General features: G+C 40.1%; 1 protein-coding gene and 2 pseudogenes across 5 annotated transcripts in view; 1 reads left to right on the forward strand and 2 right to left on the reverse strand.

The window, feature by feature from the left end:
* Window positions 1-995: 995 nt before the first annotated feature.
* Window positions 996-1,114, reverse strand: LOC118609108 (annotated as a pseudogene).
* Window positions 1,115-5,876: 4,762 nt separating this feature from the next.
* Window positions 5,877-20,451, forward strand: part of RBPJ (recombination signal binding protein for immunoglobulin kappa J region) — a 96,920-nt gene continuing 82,345 nt past the window's right edge. For 2 of the 5 annotated variants that reach the window (XM_036227569.1, XM_036227573.1), the window contains exon 1: window positions 6,020-6,224. Coding sequence is in view for 2 of the 5 variants with exons in the window: in XM_016135618.2 (XP_015991104.2) it covers window positions 5,934-5,992 (59 nt within the window). In the remaining 3 variants the exon portion in view is untranslated. Of the gene's footprint in view, window positions 5,993-6,019; window positions 6,225-20,451 lie in introns of those variants that run through there. The other 3 variants (XM_036227572.1, XM_016135618.2, XM_036227568.1) reach the window with 3 other exon arrangements.
* LOC118608429 lies at window positions 18,067-19,109 on the reverse strand (annotated as a pseudogene).

Genomic DNA, 20,451 nt, shown 5'->3' on the forward strand with positions numbered 1-20,451 from the left:
AAACTTCTGTGGACTGAATGGTTCCTAATTTCTAATGTGGGTTACCAGCAAGGTTTCTTAGGTACACAGCCATTTTATGATCTGATCACATTCAACCCTGCTTTACATCCTCAGAAGTTCTCAGCGGCCATCTAAGACAAAATATTTGGACATGGGAACCTCTTAGACATTAAATTACAATAATAATGATATTGTCATTTCTGAGTGGGACACAATAAATGAATTAACACCAATCTAGATAAAATCATCACTGTATTTGGCCAATTCGACATTCATTTTTGAAGTTTTAAAGACATTTTGATATGTTTTCAAGAATTTTTCCATTAGATGAATGCAACTTATAGATTTATTGAATAAAAATGATAAAAAACGAACACTACTATAACCATGTTACAGGTATCATTCTATGTGCTTTAGACATAATAAACACATTGAATCCTCATGACGACACTGTGAATTAGGTGCTGTTATCTCCATTTTACAAGCAGGAAAACTGAGGCACTAAATTAAATAACTTGTGTAAGGTCTTACAGCCAGTATACCATGCATTGTGCACTAGGGCCTGTAGTTCCCATCATGAGGCTGCCCAGTAAAATTTTCCATGTTTTAGTGTGTCTCATTAATCTGAGATGGTATAACTTAATCTTAGAATGAAAGCATTGCTCAAATGTGTTCAAAGTGTCACAGCAAAATTTGACCCTTTTAGGAATGTGTTTATCTCAGTGTCACTTTTTCACATACCCATTGACTATACTCAGGGGTTCACAAACTCATTTCATTTAATATTTAAATGTTTCATTTATTTGTTTTTTAAAAAGTAATATATATGCCATTATTCCCATTAATGTGAAACTCCTGAAGGAAGATTATGCCTAACTCCTACAGCAAAGCTTCTCAAATCTTTTTTTTAAATTTTTTTTAGGCGAGGCAACCCTTGATTGACCTCATAGATTGCAAGGACCTTGTCAGCTTACAATTCTTATTTTTAATTTTTACGCCTACAGCATCTGGTCTTCCTGGGTGGTCTCCCATCCAAGTACTAACCAGGCCCGACCCTGCTTAGCAGCCGAGATCAGATAAGATCGGGCTTGTTCAGGGTGGCATGGGTATGGACAGCTTCTCAAATCTTGGTTCATGGACAATTTGTATCAGAGTCCCTGAGCAGCCTGCTGGAAATACCTGTTCCTGGTCTCCAACCCAAATTTACTCATTTACTCTTAGGGAGTGGGCCCCAGGTAATTCTGAGGTCCACCTTAGACCACATTCATAATTTTTGAGGACTACCTTTCTACTAGGTCCTTCTTGCAACCCTGCTTAGGATGCCTATCCTCCACTACCTTCTCCCCGCCTCCCCCACCCCCAGCATCTACATGCACCAAACCCCCACCTGGAGTTCTCCTGAATACAAGATGCTGTTTCACACCTCATAGCCTGAACACGCTGTTTTCTGTGCTTCTCATGTGTCCTCTTCTTACTGTTTTCTAAACTTCCACTCCATTAAGAGTCAGTTCAAAGGTTACCTTTGCAAGGTTTCCCTGGGCCCATCAGGTAAGAGTTAAGTGTTTCTTCCATTGTACTCCAATGCCATTAAACTCATACCTCTTTTCTGGAATTAGCCAGGAAGTCTCCAGAGGTCTCTGACTTATCTATCTTTATAAATCACCAAAGATCATGTCTGATGTGGAGTGGCAGAGCCTCTACCAAATGACTGGGGTGAAGGTCCACAGTTCTCAATTCTATTGAGGTAGTAGATCATGTTCATAACGTCTATTAGAAAACAGCTTTCTAGTAAGTGGATGAAAGAAAATTATTTGGTCACTTTTTCTTCTTGCATATTTATTCCTTTTCTTTTTTCTTTTTTTATGTTTTACGTTTTGAATAGGCAATACATGCACTTGGTACAAAATTCAAAAGATCTAAGATAGCCAGCTGTGAGATAAGCCATGTCCTCACCTATGTCATCAAACCTTTGAAACCCTTAGAGGAAAGCCGTCACTGTGACAGTTTCTACTGTGCTCTTTCAGAGATTTTTCAGATCTATATAAGCAAATAAGCATGTATTTATCTATCGCTATTTTGCAACTTGCCTTTTTAAGCTTTATGACCTTTCCACATAAGTACATGAAAAGCGGCCTTGGTTTATAAACAGATGAATACTATTCAACTATGCATATATCATGACTTTTTTTTTTTAAATAAAACATAACTTGATTGACATTTAGGTTGTCAGTATTCTCTTCCATAAATGATGCTGCAATATAAGTAATTTCACACGTCTAAGTATATTTGTAAGATAGATTTCTAGAAATGAAATTATAGGATTAACAGGTAGTAGAAAGTTTTTTCAAAATGGTTTTCATAAAAATTACACCCATTTTCACTCCCACTAGTAACACATGAGGATATGTTTTTTCATATTCTGCCAATAGTGTTTTCTTTCCTGAGGTTCTAAAATGGAGAGTAATGGAAACCTTTCAAGTAAGTGTAGGCTCATCTACTGGTCTAATCCAGAAGTAAGAGTTTTTTCTTGGCAGAAAGTCAACACAGATAGCCACTCTATATACTCTTTTCTCCTCTACAGGCAGGCTGACACTGGGGTATTCATTAATGATCTAACCCCAATACAGTTTTGAGCCCTAGAAGGCTTAGTGAGTTTTGAGAATAAGCTCTACTCTGCTCTAAAGTAGAAAACATCCCATTCATTCGACAAATGTTTACTGAACGTCTATCATGCACTAGGCCCAGGCATTGTTCTAGTGACCAAGGTTTGAAGAATAATGAATAAAATAGAAGTCCTTGCACTCATTAAGATCATAATGCCAGGAGGCAGAGAGTAAACAAAACACCTGTAACACAAATGGTATGTTAGTTTATGATAAGTTCTGTAGGGAAAATGAAGGAGGGAATATGGAGTATGATCACCCTTAGGGTGATGTTAGGAAGGTCAGGGGTGGGTAGCAGGCCAGATTGCATAGGTCCTCATAGTGAAATGGGAAAACCATTGGAAAGTTCTAGAGGGTTACTCTGAATGTTCTATTGAGAACAGAAAGAGTGAGGGAAGGCAAGAATGGAAGAAGGGAGAACCGTTTAGGAGACTTCCTGTAAACCAGGTGAGAAATGAGATGGGTTAGACTGGGCTGGTAGCCATGGAGGTGTGAAACTATTTGGACTGTGGGCCTTATTTTGAAAGTGGACCCAGCATGATTTTGTTAGATTGGATGTGGATGTGAAAGGAAAAGAAGGCAAGAATGACTCCAAGGTTCTTGGCTTAATTTAGTGGAAGGACAGTTGTCATTTACCGAGATGGGGAAAGAATGCAGGCAGAGCATGTTTCAGGACCAAGATGAGTTGTGATTTGACTTGTGCTTGCTTTGGCTTTTTATGGCTGGGGTCCTCAGATGGCCATGGTTCCAAATTAGATTAATAGTCTAGACTAGAAAATAACTGAAATGCCTTCTTGGGATAGAAGTTCAAAGAAATGTCTGTTTGCTCATTGATATTGTCCTCCTTATGAGCAATCCTGTTCCAAACCAGACTTATACTGAGATACTGTATTAAAAGTCCTTATATCTTCTCTTTTGCTGTGAAATACTTAAAGGGATAGGTAAATGCACACGTGCACGCACACATACAACCTTCAAAACAACTGAACTTCATTTTTTTGTTCACTGTATAACCAGAACAGGAGCCCCAGAGGATTCACTGTCTTCCAAAAATCAAAACTGAATTCTATTCTACATTTGTGGGTCTACGATGTCACTAGGACACCAGTTCCTAGACGATGCTAAGCTAAGCTACAGAAACTACACCAGAGCAATGTGAAATGTGCCTGATTTGGGAAAATGTAACCTGGAATTTACTGGACAAATAATCCAAAAATAAAACAAAAAACAAAAAACGATGCACTTAAAACAGTTGTCACTAAAGCATCTGATGAAACAATACTTAAAATGGAATGAATAGTTCAACAAATAGAAAGGTTAAAGAAAGCAAAACCAGTATTTTAAATCATATTAGTGGGAGGACAAGAGAAAAAGAAAACGAGAACAGAAACTTACATAGGGATCACTTTAAAAAGCTAAAAAGAGAATAGCGGGGAAAAAAATTAAAAAAAAAATGTGTTCTTGAATGGGAGGCGGACTCTATATAAAGGTAACAGCGCAAGAGCGCAGGGAGCAGCTTTTTTCCATACCCAACTTGCGAGGCCCGCGGGTAGATCAGATAGAAAAAACCCAGTTGCTAGAAGAAAGTAGCTACGAGAATCCGGACTTGTTTAAAAGCGAAGCCAGACTACGTGACTCAGAGGCATGACTCAAAGCCGACACAGGGGGCTGTCAGCGCCCGGAGGCCGAGACGCGGCGTCTAACACATTTTAGGAAAGTACCAGGCTCGTGTACGGCGACAGGAAACCTCCCCAGGGGATAGGCCTGGGGCTCCTCCTACCCTAGAGTTTGACCTCTTACCATCCGCACCAGGAGGAGTTTCTAATCTGTTTGCTTCCCCTTCTTCCTTTAGACTCTCCCACCCCGGACCCATTTTTCTTTCACAAAGCTCAACGCTTTGTGTGTGCAGGCCCTCGAGCCCCGTCCGAGTCTCTCTCCTCCCAGCCACGCGCCCACCCGCCCCGCCTCCACGCGGAGCCGCTCCCTTCCCACCCCGCCCGCGCTCGCCGCCAGCCGCCCGGGCACGCGCGGCACGAACGGCGCCCGGAGCTGCACTAGACAAACACCTGTCCCGCCTGGACTCCGCGAGATTTGGGGCAAAAGCATAGACAACAGTGGGCGCGTTCTCGCGAGGTTTACAAAATTTCCCACGGCCCGTGTTGTGTCTGAGTCGAGTACTGGAAGGCGGAGGGAAGGAGGTGTAGCGTGAGACTGGGCTGCCCGCATTGGGCACATGCGCAGTACCGTTCGCGCGTGCCGCGCCAGTCCTGCAGCGCGTTCAGTAGGTTTCGGGCAGCGAATTCCAGTTTTCCGGGTTTTGGGGCTCCCTGTGGGAGGCAGTGCTGGTTCTGGGAATCTCTAGGAATTGAAAGGATGAGAGTAGGAGATGGGCTGGAGAAAGGGGTGCCGCAGGTAGGGGGGCGGGGTTCGGGCTATGCACCTTCCTATTAAATGCCCAGTTAGGCCAAGTTTGCTCAGGGCCTTCAAGGCTTAGGTCACCTAAAGTAAATCTTCGGCAGCGATCAGCGTTTTCGACTGTGCCAGCTCCATGGGATGGCCTGGGCAGAGTCTTTTCCTGTGTACAACGTATGTTCACACACGGCTGGGGGCCGCAGTGAGGTTCTAGAGAGGCTCACACATCAGGCTGCTCTGTCCAAGGGGGACCTCTGGCTGGGGATTGGTGGCTAAGTCCGACGCATTTTCACCTCTGGAGAAAAACTACGCGGCACCCTGGCGTGTGTACGCGAGGTGGACATTAGGAACGTCTTTGCTAGAGGCCTTGGCGTGACCTCATTTCACGCCCAAGAAGAAAGCTAAGGAGATAGAGCTCAACTGCAAAAGTTTTCCCTTTACATAGTTCTGGAGGGTCGAACCACAATGTACTCGTGTCCATCTCTCCGCTAGCGTGGGGTCGAATGAACGAAGATAGTTCCTGGTTTGCTCACTTGCCTGAAATCCAGGCGTCAGTAGCTCTAGCACCTAACAGTGACATTAGCATAAAGGAGACGTCCAATGAACGTTTGAATGAATGAAAAGGGCTGGGAACCAGAGTGAGCGGGAAGCCACTTGGAAAACACCCATTTGAGGAGGTGTTTCATCTAGGCCTGTGAAACGCGGCAGATTTTCCCAGGACCCCTCCTCCCTTCCCCTCGGCCCCTCCTCCTGACCCCTTCATTCCCTGTCCCCGTTGTAATCCCCTCCGGTTTTCCTCAGTCTCCACGTACGTCCCTCAGGGCGCCTCTGAAAACCCGGATAACCGGAGTGCTCCCCATGGACCACACGGAGGGCTCGCCCGCGGAGGAGCCGGCTGCGCATGCTCCATCGCTTGGGTAGGTTTCCAGGGGAGGCAGCGAGCAGGATCCCCTACTTCGCGCGCAGCGCGAGGCGTCTGGCTCTTCGCGGCGCCTGTGAGGGCAAAAGGAGCGCGGGGACTGGGGGGAATAGAGGAGTGAGGAAAAGGGAAGGGGCGGGGGAGAGGGACTAGGGAAGGCGTCGGGGGGAATCTCGCGAGGGTTGGAGTTTTGGCGAGAGTTTGTGGAAGATGGCGCCTGTTGTGACAGGGTAAGTCTCGGGGAATTGGAGCGCTGGGAACCGGGAAAGTTGCGGGCGTCTCCCAGCCCGCGGCGGGCAGCGGGTTCGGGAGCCGCGGCGCGCCTGGCGTCCGGGGGTAGCGGGGGCTGCGTCGCGTGCGCCGAGCGCGGTGGCGTGTGGCCGTGCGCTGCCCCCTCCGCGTCGCCGTGGCTTGGGCTCCGGCGCGTGAGGGCGGGCGGCGGCGGCGAGGCTGGCGAGTGCGGGCGAGAGTGCGGCCGGGAGCGCGGGGCTCGCAGGCGCCGTGCCCGCCGCGCACCTCCCGCGGGCTCAGCCTCCCAGCCCCACTCAGCTTTGTTCCTTGGGGCCGTCGTCGCCTCCTCGCTCGGCCGGTGCCTCCGGCCCCGGGCGCTTTGTCTTCCCCGGTTGCCCCCCGCGACTCTCTACCCCCGGCCCTTTGTTTCGCCGCCTTGGGCGCTTTGTCCGACCCATCGCGCCCCGCATCCCTTCTCCATCGCCTCGGCTCAGCTGTCCTTCCTCCCGTGCCCCTTTGTTGTATCCCACACTATTCGGTAGTTCAGTGACCTGCCACAGCCCAGGCACCGGATTTCTTTCTTTTAATTTTTCTCCCGTTATTTTTCTTATGTGTTACCCTCTCACCTTCCTGTTTGGTTCTTGATCACCCTTAGAGGCTTTGTCTTCCCCATCCAGTGGCTTATTCTCTTGGCACCACTGCTCCCCTCTCATCATCGGTTGATTTATCCACTACCCACTGTATGTGTCGGCTGAACTGTCTCAGCCCTGGGGACTCCATATGGTGCTTGTACGGGCAGACAGACCCTACTGTTAGTTGTTTTTGTGGATCTGAAAGATGCGCGGGGATACTTACTTTCCTTCTCCAGCACTCCTCCCCTCCGCACCCCTTTTCTCTCGGGATTACGCGCACCCTCTCCCCCCCCCCGCCTCCCCTTCCCCCAGGGGATTACAAGGTCTTCAGTTTTCTTCGCGTCTCTTTGGGCCCGTGGTTGTTATGCTTGGAAACAGTAACCCTGGAAAAAGATCGGGTCTCTTGGTTATTGCCCCCCGGGCCCTTGGTTTCTGACGGCCTAGGCCAAGGGCAGCTGTCGTAGCTTTGCTTTTGGGTTACCTGAGGGTTTCGTAGGACGGTGAGAAGGGGCGCAAGGTTGGTTGGTTTGTTTTTTTGTTTTTGTTTTTTTTTGTCATGTTAGCGTGTGAGAATAGTTTCAGATATCCACATTGGATATTCATTTGCACAACAGTTAGTTAATTTTGATGTTTCAAACTTGTGAACGTTGGGGTGGATAATTTCAGCGTTTTCTAGACTCTACGTGTGGAGTTTAGTTATTTTATCAGTGACTCCTGCTTTGTAAGAAAAAGAAGGCGTCCTGCTTGTAAATTTGATGTAAATGTTTTACTTTTTATTAATCATTACAGTTATGCACTTTATTGCTCTGTAGGTTTATGAGAACCCTTCTGCCCCATCTTTGGAGTTGAAATGAGGAAAGCACTTAAGATTGCAGTTTTCTGGTTGATGACTACTAATACTAGATTCTTTGTGGAATGCATTAATGAAATACAATGAAAAGACATTTAATAGTCTTAAGGTAAAGGGACTTCTGATGTTAAAGGAGTTTTAAAGTGTTCAGAGTGCTTTTGTCATGGTGGTGTTAAAAGCTTGGAGTTGGTAGTGGTGTGAGTAGGGGGAAGATGGTGTATATTTGAATGACCCAAATATTCTGGTGCTACCAGGATTTCTTAACTGAATATATAGTTCAGGAGGTTCTGCCTGCCCCAGACTAGTTGATCACTACTTTTAGAAGATATGTTACTCTTAAAATCATCTGGAGTATTATTTCACTTATAAACTAAAGTTCCATATAAAGTGCTACTGGTAGAAGATACACAAGATTTAGTGTGAGGAATGTTGGTGCAGCAGAAAGCATTTTTTTTTTGAAGGTTGTGATTAGTATTAGTAATTAGAACATTGTGATTTGAATTTTAATTAACAGAAAATCATGTTTTATGATCGATATGTCTGGCTGTTGTGAAAATTTGCACAAAATTAATTTTACCAATTAATCTTTCATCTCCCTTACATGTTCTTAGTGTATAATTCTTTTGAAGGTAAAATCTTGAGCACATTATTGTTTCTCACTATAAGCAAAGTGTAAATACTGTAGTAATGGAAGGTACTTTGCTCTGACTTGTGCATATAAGAATGATGGCACAAACACCATGAAAGCAACTTTTACAAATCATGTTTTTTTGTTTCTGAATTGTGTAAAACCTTTATTTTGTGACCAGGTGAAAGAGTGCCTTTACTAAGTTATATCAAACAATAGTATATTTAGAGACATACAGCATGAGCTTTGGTTGGGAGTCTTTTATGATTATTGATGAGTAAAGTTATAAATTTATTGTTCATGCATATGGTGGGTCTGCAGAGAGTATATTTTCAGGAAAAAAATATGAGGCTCACTTGCAGTATTTTTATATCTATTCTAATATATTCTCCTAGGTATTAGATTTTTAAGCAGATAGGTTTGTTTAAAAGTTAACCTCTTGTCCTACACTAACAGATTTCTATCAATATCATTTAAGTAGCTAAGAAAAAAAATGGTTGGGGGGGAGCCATTTTTGCCAGCTGTAATTCATTAAGTCATTTTTGGCACTAGATGGATAAAGTATTAAAAGGAAAAATGGTGTGTTTGAAAGTTCTTGCACATCTTAATTTTAGTATTTGGTTGTTTTTTAAAAATAAATTTTAAGAACCTAGGACTTGGCTTTAAAACATTATTTTGTATTTTGCTTTCTCCTAATACTGATTTTCATGTTATTTCAACTAGGGGCAGTATTTTCTCATGGATTGGCTAAAAGTTGTTATTTTTGGCTTCAGGTTTTGTGATTATTTCCAAGTTACTCTACTTCCCCTGGGCCAACTTCCTAACTATGTAGTAAAACGGGAATTGTAACAACTTGCCACATCTGCACAGGATTGCTGTGCTTTAGGATTTGCAGAGGGCATCCTTGGATGAAAGGTGTGTGGTTAAAGTCTAGAATTGTTACTGAATTAAGCTAATGTGAAGTAGGTCATATTTTATAGGAAGTCAGGTAGGAGGTTATGAACTAGTTCTTGGCAAGTCACAGTGGTGATAGTGGGATGAAAAAAAAAACAACCCAAAGATGTGTTATAGTTTGGGTAATAAAACATATCTTCTCCCACAAGTTTAGAGAGTGAGATATAAGTAAAACAAATTACAGGGTGGTGCGTATGTGTGTTGTATAAGAGTTGAAGGTCTGTCAAACTCAAATGTAATAACATTGTAAAATCATGGGATGCTTTTCTACTGACTTGTTTTCTGCGTGTAGTAATATTTAAAAAATACCACAAAATGCTTTCACTAGACTCTGTTCTGTTAATAGTAATGATTAATTTTTCAATATACCTCCTATTTTGAATGCTTTATCATTTGTTTTCAGAATATTTTCTAACATCCAGTACCGTAATTTCAGATTTGCATTTGGGAGACACTGTAGGTATTTATTGAACAAACAACACCTGTTGCATATTTATTCCTGGTAGGTGATACCACATCCCAACTAGTTCTTCAAGCCAGGATTCTCACAGACTAACCATTTATACTTAATCCCTAAGAACTGATAATTTTCTCTCCTGAAAAATCTCTTGAATCTGTTTCCTTCAACCTCACTGCCACACTTTCTGTTCTTATCACCTCTTACCTGGGTCACTACAGACGTGGGCAGCTTCTTTCTGCTTCTGGGCTCACTCTCTTTATCCATCTTCCACATAGTCTTTCTAAAGAGCAAATCTGATCACTTCACTCCTTAGTTACAAAACCTTTCAATGGCTCCCCCTAGCAGCCTTCATTAAGAGAGGCAGCGAGAGTGGATAGTTTATGAACTCACATTGAGGATTTAATTTGAAATGGGTTCCATTTCTGTCTCTGCCACTTAAACCCTCTGTAACATTGACAGATCTAACCTCTCCTTGCCTCTTCCATCAATTGCAAGATAATTATTCTTAGCTCAGTGGGTCGTTGTGAAGATTAAATGCAAGAAAATGTTTAGTAGGATGCCTGCCTGGCTGACACATAGCAAGTACTCAAAAAAATGTTAGCCAGCATGACATGTAAGTCCTCTGTATCTATTTTATTTACTTTTTCTCCAGCGCAACTGTTTGCCCTTCTCTCCCTTCATATTCAGTCCTCCAACCATATTTAAGAACTTGAAGTTCCCTGCATGGGCTCAGCAGTTTTAATTTCTCCTGTGCTTGAAAAGTGCTGGTGTTGGTGGGTTATTATTTAAGACTTAGGTCAGGATATTCTAACCAGATCCAGCTGGCTGGGTTTGGTGCTTCTCCCATGTGTTCTTATAGGACCTAGTATAATTCTCTTGGAAGTGTCATACTAAATTGTAATTGTCACATCCAAAGGCTTTTAGTTACTTGGAGGTGGATATCATTTCCTTCTTAATCATTTTTATACTTTTATATTCAAAAGAGTATTTAGCATATGATAGGGACTCAGTAAAAGGGTTTTTTGAGCAAAGGATTTGAGTGCTTTGAAAACTTGATGCAACATGGTTCATGTAGGCAGAATTTCATATATTCTGGGAATGTTTTGATTCTGTAGGGAATTTAATTGCTGAAGTATTCAAAGGGGTTCTTTCATATTTTCAGCTACAGGTAGTCTCATAACCCCTAAGAACATTATAGCAAAACTCTAGGGCAAAAGTTCTTTTTAGATTATTAGAAAATACTGTATTGTTTGTACAAAACTGACAAACTTAAATTTCACATTTTTTTTAATGGTTGACAAGTGTTGCTCAGATGGTTCTATTATTTTATTTTAAAGTGTTTTAAGTATTTAGATGCATAAGGATATACATTAAATCATAAGATACATTAGACTGCTTTTTTGGGTGATTCATGCCATTGAACCAAATAAGTTGATAATCTTGAGAGACCAAGTCTAGTGGACAGATTACTTATAGATGATTTCTCCAAGCTTCAGGTTCTACCTCTATAAAATAGGGAATGATAATTTTATGTATTTATCTGCCAGGCACATTGTGACTATCAAGGTAAAATGTGTGAAATTATAAAGGGCAAATGCAACAATTTATAAATTATTCGTAAATAGTAAAGCAGTCTATACATTATTTTAATTACAACAATTGGTTTCTCCTAGTAACCTTTCACAGGCAGGGTTCAAGATGGACTTTTTATATTGCAACCTGTGGTTTGTGGGTCATGTTTTAGGAAGGCAGCAGTGTATTTAGTGCAGAGGACCGCAGCCCTGGAAATATGTGCTTTGGCATTTTGAGCAGACATACTTGGTAAATTACTGTTTGACCACGGATGTTGTCATTGAGTCACCCCCAACTTTTTGGGGTCTACTTCTTACTGCTTTCTTCAGCCATAATAATGTAGGAATGTTGAATGCCTAACTGCTACCATCTCTCAGACACCCTTAGGCCTGGTATAACACCATGATGTCGCTTATGCCTCATTAGGCCTGCTTCTGCCCCAGGGAATGCGAAACGGTATCCTAATGGTGTGAAAAGGGTAATGTGTTTCCTAAACATAACTTACTATGGGGAAAAGCAAGCATTGAGGTAGCAGTCCCTAACCTTTTTGGCACCAGGGACTGGTGCTCCTATGAGAATCTAATGCCTGATGATCTGAGATGGAGCTGAGGTGATGACGTTAGCACTGGGGAGCGGCTGGAAATACAGATGAAGCTTTGCTTGCTTGCAAATGCTCACCTCCTGCTGTGCATCTCGGTTCCAAACAGGCCATGGGCCGGTACCGGTCTGCAGCCTGGGCATTGGGACCCCCTGATCTAAGGCACTCTGGCTTGATTTGTATAATTGGTACTAATCTATATAAATATTTGCTTATATTTGTTGTGTTGAGACAATTCATGATGATAAGCATGACAGCTTTTCAGTTAGTTGGTCATGTTTATGGCAGTCTTGGGAATATTTACATTATTTTAAGTTTACAGAAATGAGATAGAAACCACTGCATAGGTATCCTAAGTTGCAAAAGCCTTGCATTGAAAATGCTGCAGCTGTTGGATATGAGATAGAATACACTAAAAAATCAAGTTGACCCTTTTAATTCTTCTCCCATGCTACCTTTTATATATTTAGAACGTTTAATTTGGTATTAGAGCTAATGATTTTTTGTGTGTGAGCATTGTTAGATGATAGAATTATAAGTGAATAAGAATAGCTTCTCAAAAGTTTATATAACTAGGAAAAATGTTTATCACTTTAGGAAATCCTATTTATTAATGTAAAGATTGCGTTCTATAACTACCATATTAATTAGCTTATAAAGTATAGAATCAATGTTGTGGATTTTTAAAAATTATTATTATAAACAACTTATTTTGGAGCTAGTCTTGCTCCAGACAGAACATACTAGCTTTAAACTGGTTTGCATAATTGGAACAAGTGTGTTTGTTGCTTTTTTGGAAAACTGCAGACCCATTAAAATCTTGCTTTATTTTGCTGGCATACCTTTTTTTATTTTTTTTTTAACATTTCATTTTTTTTGGAGCGGCAAAATTGAGGGGAAGGTACAGAGATTTCCATGTACTCCCTGCCCCTACATGTAAATAGTCTTCTCCATTATTAGTATCCCCCAGCACAGTGGTACATTTGTTATAATTGATAAAATACCCTGATATGTTATTATCTCCCCAAGTCTATATTACCATTAGGGTTCACTCTTGTTATGGGTACTTTAGGCTTGGACAAATGTATAGTGTATCTGCCATTGTAGTATCATACAGAGTAGTTTCACTGCCCTAAAAATCCTCTGCTCCACCTTTTTATTCCTCCTTCCTCTCTAGCCTGTGTCAGTCACTGAACTTTTTGTCTCCACAGTTCTCAGCACATTTTAAAAAAATCATTTATCTTGGTTCGAGTGTGAGAAAATTTTTCATTCAAAAAATTACATAGTTCTATACAAAGCTCCTGATACACCAACTGGAGGAAGCAAAAACATTGAGGTCCTCAGACATGAAAGAAGAGCTAGGGAAATGAAAAATATAACCATGCTTTAGTGGTTCTCCTTTGAAATTGTTTTAATAACATTATATTAAAGAAAAATTGAGCACTTTATAGGTATAAGCTGCTGCTATGTATTGGTCTTAGAAAGATGGCTAAGAAATGGTCTGGCGAAGCTCATGATACAGTGGAAAGTACATGGATAATTATAAGAGATTCTGAGTGCTTGTTTGTATAATGATGGTGGAACACAGAAGTGTGAATGATTGTTTTAATTGGAGGAGAGTTCACAGGAAACGTGGGAGCTGATAGGGAGTGGTGGAAAATTAGACTGGAAAAGTGGCTGGACCCTCTTAGAAGATCTTGAGTGCTAAGCTCAGGATTCGAATATCAATCAAGGATGTGGGGGGGGGGTGGGCAGGGTCACTCAATGTTTTTAAAGTGATGAATCTGGATATAGATAGGGCAAAATAAATCGAAGTTGATGGAGACCACAAGAAAAATGTGATTAAGGTCTTACCTTAGCGGTAGGCCCGGGAATAGGAAAACAAAGGAGCTCTCTCTGAGGCAGGGTGGCACAGGGAGCTTTGGAACCAGTGCACTATTTCTAGAATAGATCCGTGTCTAAGTCTTGCCCTTGTCTTAAAAAATGTGAGAATATAGTACTTTATGGTATTGATGTGAGGATTAAATGAGATAGGGGAAATAAAATGTCTTGGTCAGTTCTGGAAGTAGTAGCTGCTCAGTAAATAGGTTCATTTTTCTCCCCCTTTCTGGAGTGGAATACAAAGGATAAGATGGGTCGGGGCAAGTGTGGATAAGGAATGTAGGAGAAAAACAACCGAACGATTGAAACCTGAGTGATGAAGTAATTAAAAATGGGAAAGTCTGAGGTGAACAAGTATAAGAGAACCTATCTAAGTGTTTTTGTTCCTTTTAGCTTTTAAATAAACACTGAATAAGTTTGCATACATCTGCTGTAGCATTTAAAATATTTCTGCAATTACATAATATATCTATTGATTATTTGTCTAACTGTGTGTCTTCCTGTCTAATCTGTTAAGCATATTCCATAAGGACAGGATCAGTATTTTACTTGTCTTGCATAATTATGGAGCAAATGCTGTGGGCCAGAGTGTTACTTGCTAGATGACTATGACTTGTATGGATTTAATAATATATAACACTTGCCACTAGGTGGTGCTGAGTTAAAATGATAAGGCTGATATTCAAACATAGATTGGTTTTTTTCTATGTAGAACCTCTGGAGAAACTGATCCCTGGATTATTATGTTCAGTTTTCTGCCATTTCTGGACTGTACTTTTTGAGATGGAATATGAAAATAGCAAGTAGAAAATTTACTTGGTATTAAAAAAACAGAAAAGCATATGTCCTGTAGAAAGAAGCTGAAGGGAGGCTAAGTGAAATTCACAAGTGACCAAATTCCCCATCTCTGTATTTAAAGTGAAGCCTGATGGCTAGATTTTAGGCCGTGGTTTTTGTTAAGACTGTGGACTGCTTTAACAGAGGAGACTGGGAATTCATTTCTCACTGGCTTTAACGATAGGGCTACTGGGCTATGATTCTTATGTTCTCTTGTTTTTTTTTATTCCAGTATATTGTACTCTTTCTGTTGTGGAGTAACATACCATAAAATGTAACTATATCCTATAACAAATGTTACAGAATTCATTAGATTCAGTAAATTTAAGAGCTGGGAAAGACTTTGCTAATCCTATGTTCTAAAGTAGCCACTCATTTAAATTTAGGCACAAGGTAATTTATAGTTAGCTAATGGCTGAGACACATTCAGTGACTGAGATGGGGCTAGATCCTGTTTTTATTTTGGGGAGAGAGTCATGTTGGTCATACACTCTTTCAGCTGCCTTTTAAGTTACATGTACTTTGTTAAATTTTTTTTTTTTTCTATTTGTGGGGATTTAGGCCAAGAATATAATCTCTCTGTCCCAAGCCTGATTGGTGGAGTGCTGTTGCCCGTATTGCTTAATAAACCATTAGCCTGTCCATTTTTTCCTCCTTTTCTGTTTTCCTGTGCTTGATGCTGACTGTGTTCTTTATCTTGTATTTCTGACCGACCAGGGTGGCCTCTTTGAGAACACAACTGTTCTCACTGCACATCTCCTCACCCTCTCTGCTTTAGTGGCCTCCCCTTACTCAAGAACTGCCTAGGTTCAGTTACCCTTGGCTCATTCCAGTTCTGCTACCTGCATTAAATTCCAGCTGTCCTGAGTTTCTAAAGCCTCTGGAAGAGAAAATGGAAGAATGGAAAAGACTGAGGGAAAAAAAAAGACTGTCATACGGGAAAGGAGGCCATAAATTGAAATTTTATACTGAAAAATGGGTTTGTTTATGATGAACCTGATGATTTTCATAGAGTGATTTTTTTAGTTTATATATCAAGACAGTATTACTCTTGTGACTATAGAATTACTAAATCTGTTTTATATGTCATTTGTGCTTATCCAAAAGGAAGTGAATTAATTCTATATCAGCATTTCTAGGATAGTAGTGATAGTTTTGGTAATTTACTTACAGTTTATAATGAGTGTCATTATTTGATTAAATGAGTAGTACTGAATTAATGGGAGTTGCTGCTTCACTGTTATAATGTTAAAAAAAAAACCTGGATAATTGTAGCTTTCAAAGGTTATTTTATAATTATTGGTAAAGAAACCATTCTTCATCCCAGCCTTCCTCCATGTTCAGCATGATGTGTACATTTTACATACAGGATTTAGTGGCATTTGATTCACTTAAACCTAGTTCTTAGCTATAACTCCTGGAAGTTGTCAGTTGGTAAATTAACTATCTTTTATATTGCATTAGAATTTAAGTTCATATGGTAGCATAAGTGTGCCATTGATTTGTTTATTCACTTCATTTTTTGTTTGTTTCTATAATTTTAGGGAAGTGACTGTCTCAATGTGGAAATATTTCTTAAGAGTTAATATCATTTGTAATCACTCAGCTCGATTATGTTTTTGATTGGAAAAATGTTATAAGGAACTCAAAAGTTATTTAAATATATCAAGTTAAGTGAGCCACTGTATAGTCTTCCACCAGAAAAATTAACTACTGCTTTTAACAGTTGGGAATATATTCTTTCGACGGTTCCCCCTCCCCCCCAATGGGAATGCTAACATTCTATTTTATATTAAAAATGCAAATAATTTAACAAACATAATCTTAAGAAGATTGGAGAACTGACAATTCATTGAATATCTACTGAATTCTCAACTACAAAGTGAGAGAGATGGTATCTCCATTTTATATTATAGATAAGAAGTCTGAGAGTCAGAAGTTTAGTAATTTAACTCGTTTTCTCAGCTTTGCTTCTGCCTTTGCCATTTGCACTGCCCTGTATGTACTGATAGAGCTTTTGTTTACCTCTGCACTCGAGGTAATCTCCAGAAAGCTTCCAGGCTCTCTACCAGGTGGCAAGACAGTCCTCGATATAAGTCTAATACAAGGCTTTAAGGAAAAGGAGACTATGTTCATTTCTATTAGATTACTTTGAAAATATATCGGTGTTCTAGAAATGCTTTCAAAATTAATTTTGACTAGTTTTTGAACTTAAACTTTCTCTGAAAAAGCATCATTTATCTTTAAGTAAAATTTTCTATTTAATGCATTCCTGCAATGTTCTGTCAGTTAATACTTATTCAATTTGTATTTTAATTTTTTTCTGTCATCCTATTCCTTTTCTGCCTAAAAACTAATTTTCAGGTTTTTAAATTATTTTATATACACACTCTGTGATCTTGGGCAGGTTACATAAATGCATTATAATTTAAGTTTCCACATTTGTAAAATGGAGAGCGTATCTCAGAATTCTTGTGAGGATCAAATGTGTGTATGTAAAGGGACTGCCAGACTAGGTCTGCTCTGTAAGAATTGCTTAATGGCACTTTCCATTCTTTGCTCTGATTCAAACCACTGCCATATTTTTTCTTTACCACTTACCTTTATATTCTCATTTATGTTACATGTTAAATGAGAACATGGTTGTCACCCTAGGCTATCAGTAAACACCCTTTCAACTGGATCTCTAATAAACATCATTTTGGCCATCAGCCTGTTTAATTTTTCTGTATCCTTTGTTTTTTGTTGACCATGAGGTCTTTATTCTTAATTAACAAGACAGTCACCATCTTTATCTCTTAAACATTCCGTATTTTCTTTGTTACCTGCTCCTCCAATCGTAAAATCGTGGTTTGCAATCTTTGTCTTTCTCTCCTTATTTTTGACTTTATACCTGTATCTTCAGCTCATATGTTCAGATCCATCTTTCTAAAACTCCTGCTGGTTCTCAGGAACATGAAACTTAGTTTTTCTAAAACAACTTGTTCTTTCCACCACCTAGACCTGTTTATATCATCTTATAAAATAGGCTTGATATGTTATTAGTGCTGTTGTCCATCTAGCTGCCACAGGTAAAAATGAGCTTAAGTATTTTCTTCACTTCCTTCTACTCTTATATTTTCTTGTTTTTGTTGATGGCTAAATCTTTCCCTTTCTTCTTCCAGGTTTCTTGTCTCAGATATTCCGAGCCTTCTTGCTCACTGCCATTGTTTTACTCTCCAGGCCTGCTGCATCTCATGGTTGGACTGCTGTCGTAGCCTTGTCAGCTTCTCCTCCCCTCCTCCCACCAGCTGTGTCCTTCTTCAATCTGTGGCTGTTGGTGGTTTGTTAGTAGACATCTGTTGATATTTGCGGATTTGTGGGGGCTACTTGGTAACTTAATTTTGTTGTAAACAGTGTCCATAAATTTTTTTGAACATCACAAATAAGTTTTTTTTTTTTTTGTCACCAAGAAAAGTCTGAATTTAAAACAGATTCTTGGACTGGGGGCCCATATCCATCAGCCCGGTCAACTTTAGCACCCGTCTCATCCCCAGTAGCTTTTCCAGAACTAACTCCACAGTGAAGCTCCATGAGTTTTCCCAATTCAAAGTTGGGCTTCTTCAGCATTTTGGCTTTTCTAACAAAGACTGCATAGAGAGTATAAATAGATTGGCAAGCCTTTTCTATGTCTTCTCCAGTGCTCTCTGGAATCAGTCTATATTGACTACTTCTTACAAGTCATTTGTCTGCATCTCTCAGGTTATAATTTCCATCATCTTCCAGATTTGGCAGACGTGTTGATGCTGAGCGTAAGAGGTCTTCGAATCTGATAGTTGCCTTTTTTAGTAAAACCAACACAGAACAGATGAAGCAAATAGTCATTTGGTAGTCTTGACATCAAAATCAGTTTCAATCATGGTCTGCCATGTTTTAACATCCTCAGTACTTAGCTTGAATTTTCTAAATGCAACTTGACCATTCTGCAGATCATCTAGGCTCCCTTCAGAAACATGATCCCTGGCCCCTTGAGATCATCAGGTGCAATTTTGATTCCTTGAGTTCTCATAACTAGTGTTTTCCCAGTATTTCATATGTTGAGCATAGCTGGTACTTTCACATTATACTAATCTTTCTTAGAAAATGGGTCAACCACTTTCTTCTTGGCTCCCTTTGTGCCGCCTTTTGTAAGGTGCTTGCTCTTGCCAGCCACTGTGGTGCCACTCAGAGCCAAAAGGCCGGTGTCCAAAGATTTTGCTTTTGCTTTCTAGTTGCTCTTTCATGTGGGAGAAATTGAAAAACTGTTGCAGACAACCATCCTAAAATCCTGTCTGAATTTTTAAAAAATCATTAGCTATATACACATTAATTGTAAAGGAAATCAATGTAAAGCGAATAAGATAGTTCCTCTACACATCTAAGTCCGAACCCCTCGAGATAGGCACTGTTTATTTACAGCATCCTTTCAGGCTCGAAATTACTTCTCTTGCCATCCCCCCAAAATAATACATAAATATATTGTTAAAAAAGCTCAAAGAGTAAATGTTGGGCACGGTATTTCTTGCATGGTTCTGGGTGTCAGTAGGTGTGACTCCCATTGTTTCTTTATGGCGGCTTTGAGGTAGTTCTCATTTTTTACATTACTGACTTGAACACATCTGGGCACAGATTAAGATATCTAAAACCTGGGTACTCAAGTGGATTCACTTTTTTCCATCTGTTTGTTGGCTGTTTATATTCTTGTAAATTGTGTGTAACTACTCATTATTCTGATGAAATATGTCTTAATGTCACTTTCTGAAAGCTCTGTGCTTTTCTCACTGATTTGAAACCCTGCTTTCACTGGTATATGTTATATTTACAAAGTTTTGTGAGCCCTTGGTATTAATACAGATTCATCAAATGTGTTTTAAATGTAATCCGTTAACTGAATATGGTATTCACTAGCCTTGAGGTCTGTTGTCGATTTAGCCTTTGCCATTAGTCTGGTGAGGAAGGTAGTGTTACTGTTTCACAGAAGTTTAACCAGGTTCACTTACTAGCTGATGGAAGAGTTAGAATTCAAACTCATGTCTCTGGATTCCAATTTCCTTGCCATGAATATCTTCTAGTAATTATGTGATCTAGTATGTGATGGTAATACTACTAGGCTTTCCTGATTTTCCTCCCCTATCTTTCCCCCCAGTTGTGTTGTCAACCCTAGTCATTGGCGCATGACTGGCTGTACTAACCTCTAACCAGAAGGTGCCCCTTCCCTTAATCCAGGTAGAGTATTGATCTGAGGAAGGAGGGTAAAGTTGAACAGGAAATTGGTTTATATGGCATTTTTTTCCTAAATCTATTTTTTAGAACAGTTTCATTTTGGAATTTGTCTCTGCATTTCATTACACAACTTTGGAAGAAAGGTTGTAGAAAGAATACAGGCTGGTGATCATGAAACAGATTCTGTTTGCCACTAACTAATTTGCTGACAGCTGTGCTTCATCTTTTTTTTTCAATGTGAAGGATACTTCTTTGATATAGGTTTTAAGTTAAATGTAATACTATACGTGTCAGAGAGCTCAATTTTCACACAATATAAATGAAAGATAATACTATTCAGAATGGTTTAAGAGTTTTTGGCATTCTAGATACATTCATTCTATTATACTGGAGTACAATTTAATTTTGTTATGTGTAAAACTATAAATGTCAGCAGTAAAGTTTCTGCTGTCAAATTTTGTTGTTTTTGTAAGATAGCAGCTGTGGATGTGGCTTAAAAACTGATGAGCATCTACAATGATGAGCCTTTTTGAAGCAATGAAAGGCTGCTTACAATTGGTAGCCACAGTTGCA

The sequence above is a fragment of the Rousettus aegyptiacus genome, unplaced genomic scaffold (genome assembly GCF_014176215.1).
Source record: "Rousettus aegyptiacus isolate mRouAeg1 unplaced genomic scaffold, mRouAeg1.p scaffold_m13_p_10, whole genome shotgun sequence".
In the NCBI taxonomy this organism is placed as follows: Eukaryota; Metazoa; Chordata; class Mammalia; order Chiroptera; family Pteropodidae; genus Rousettus; species Rousettus aegyptiacus.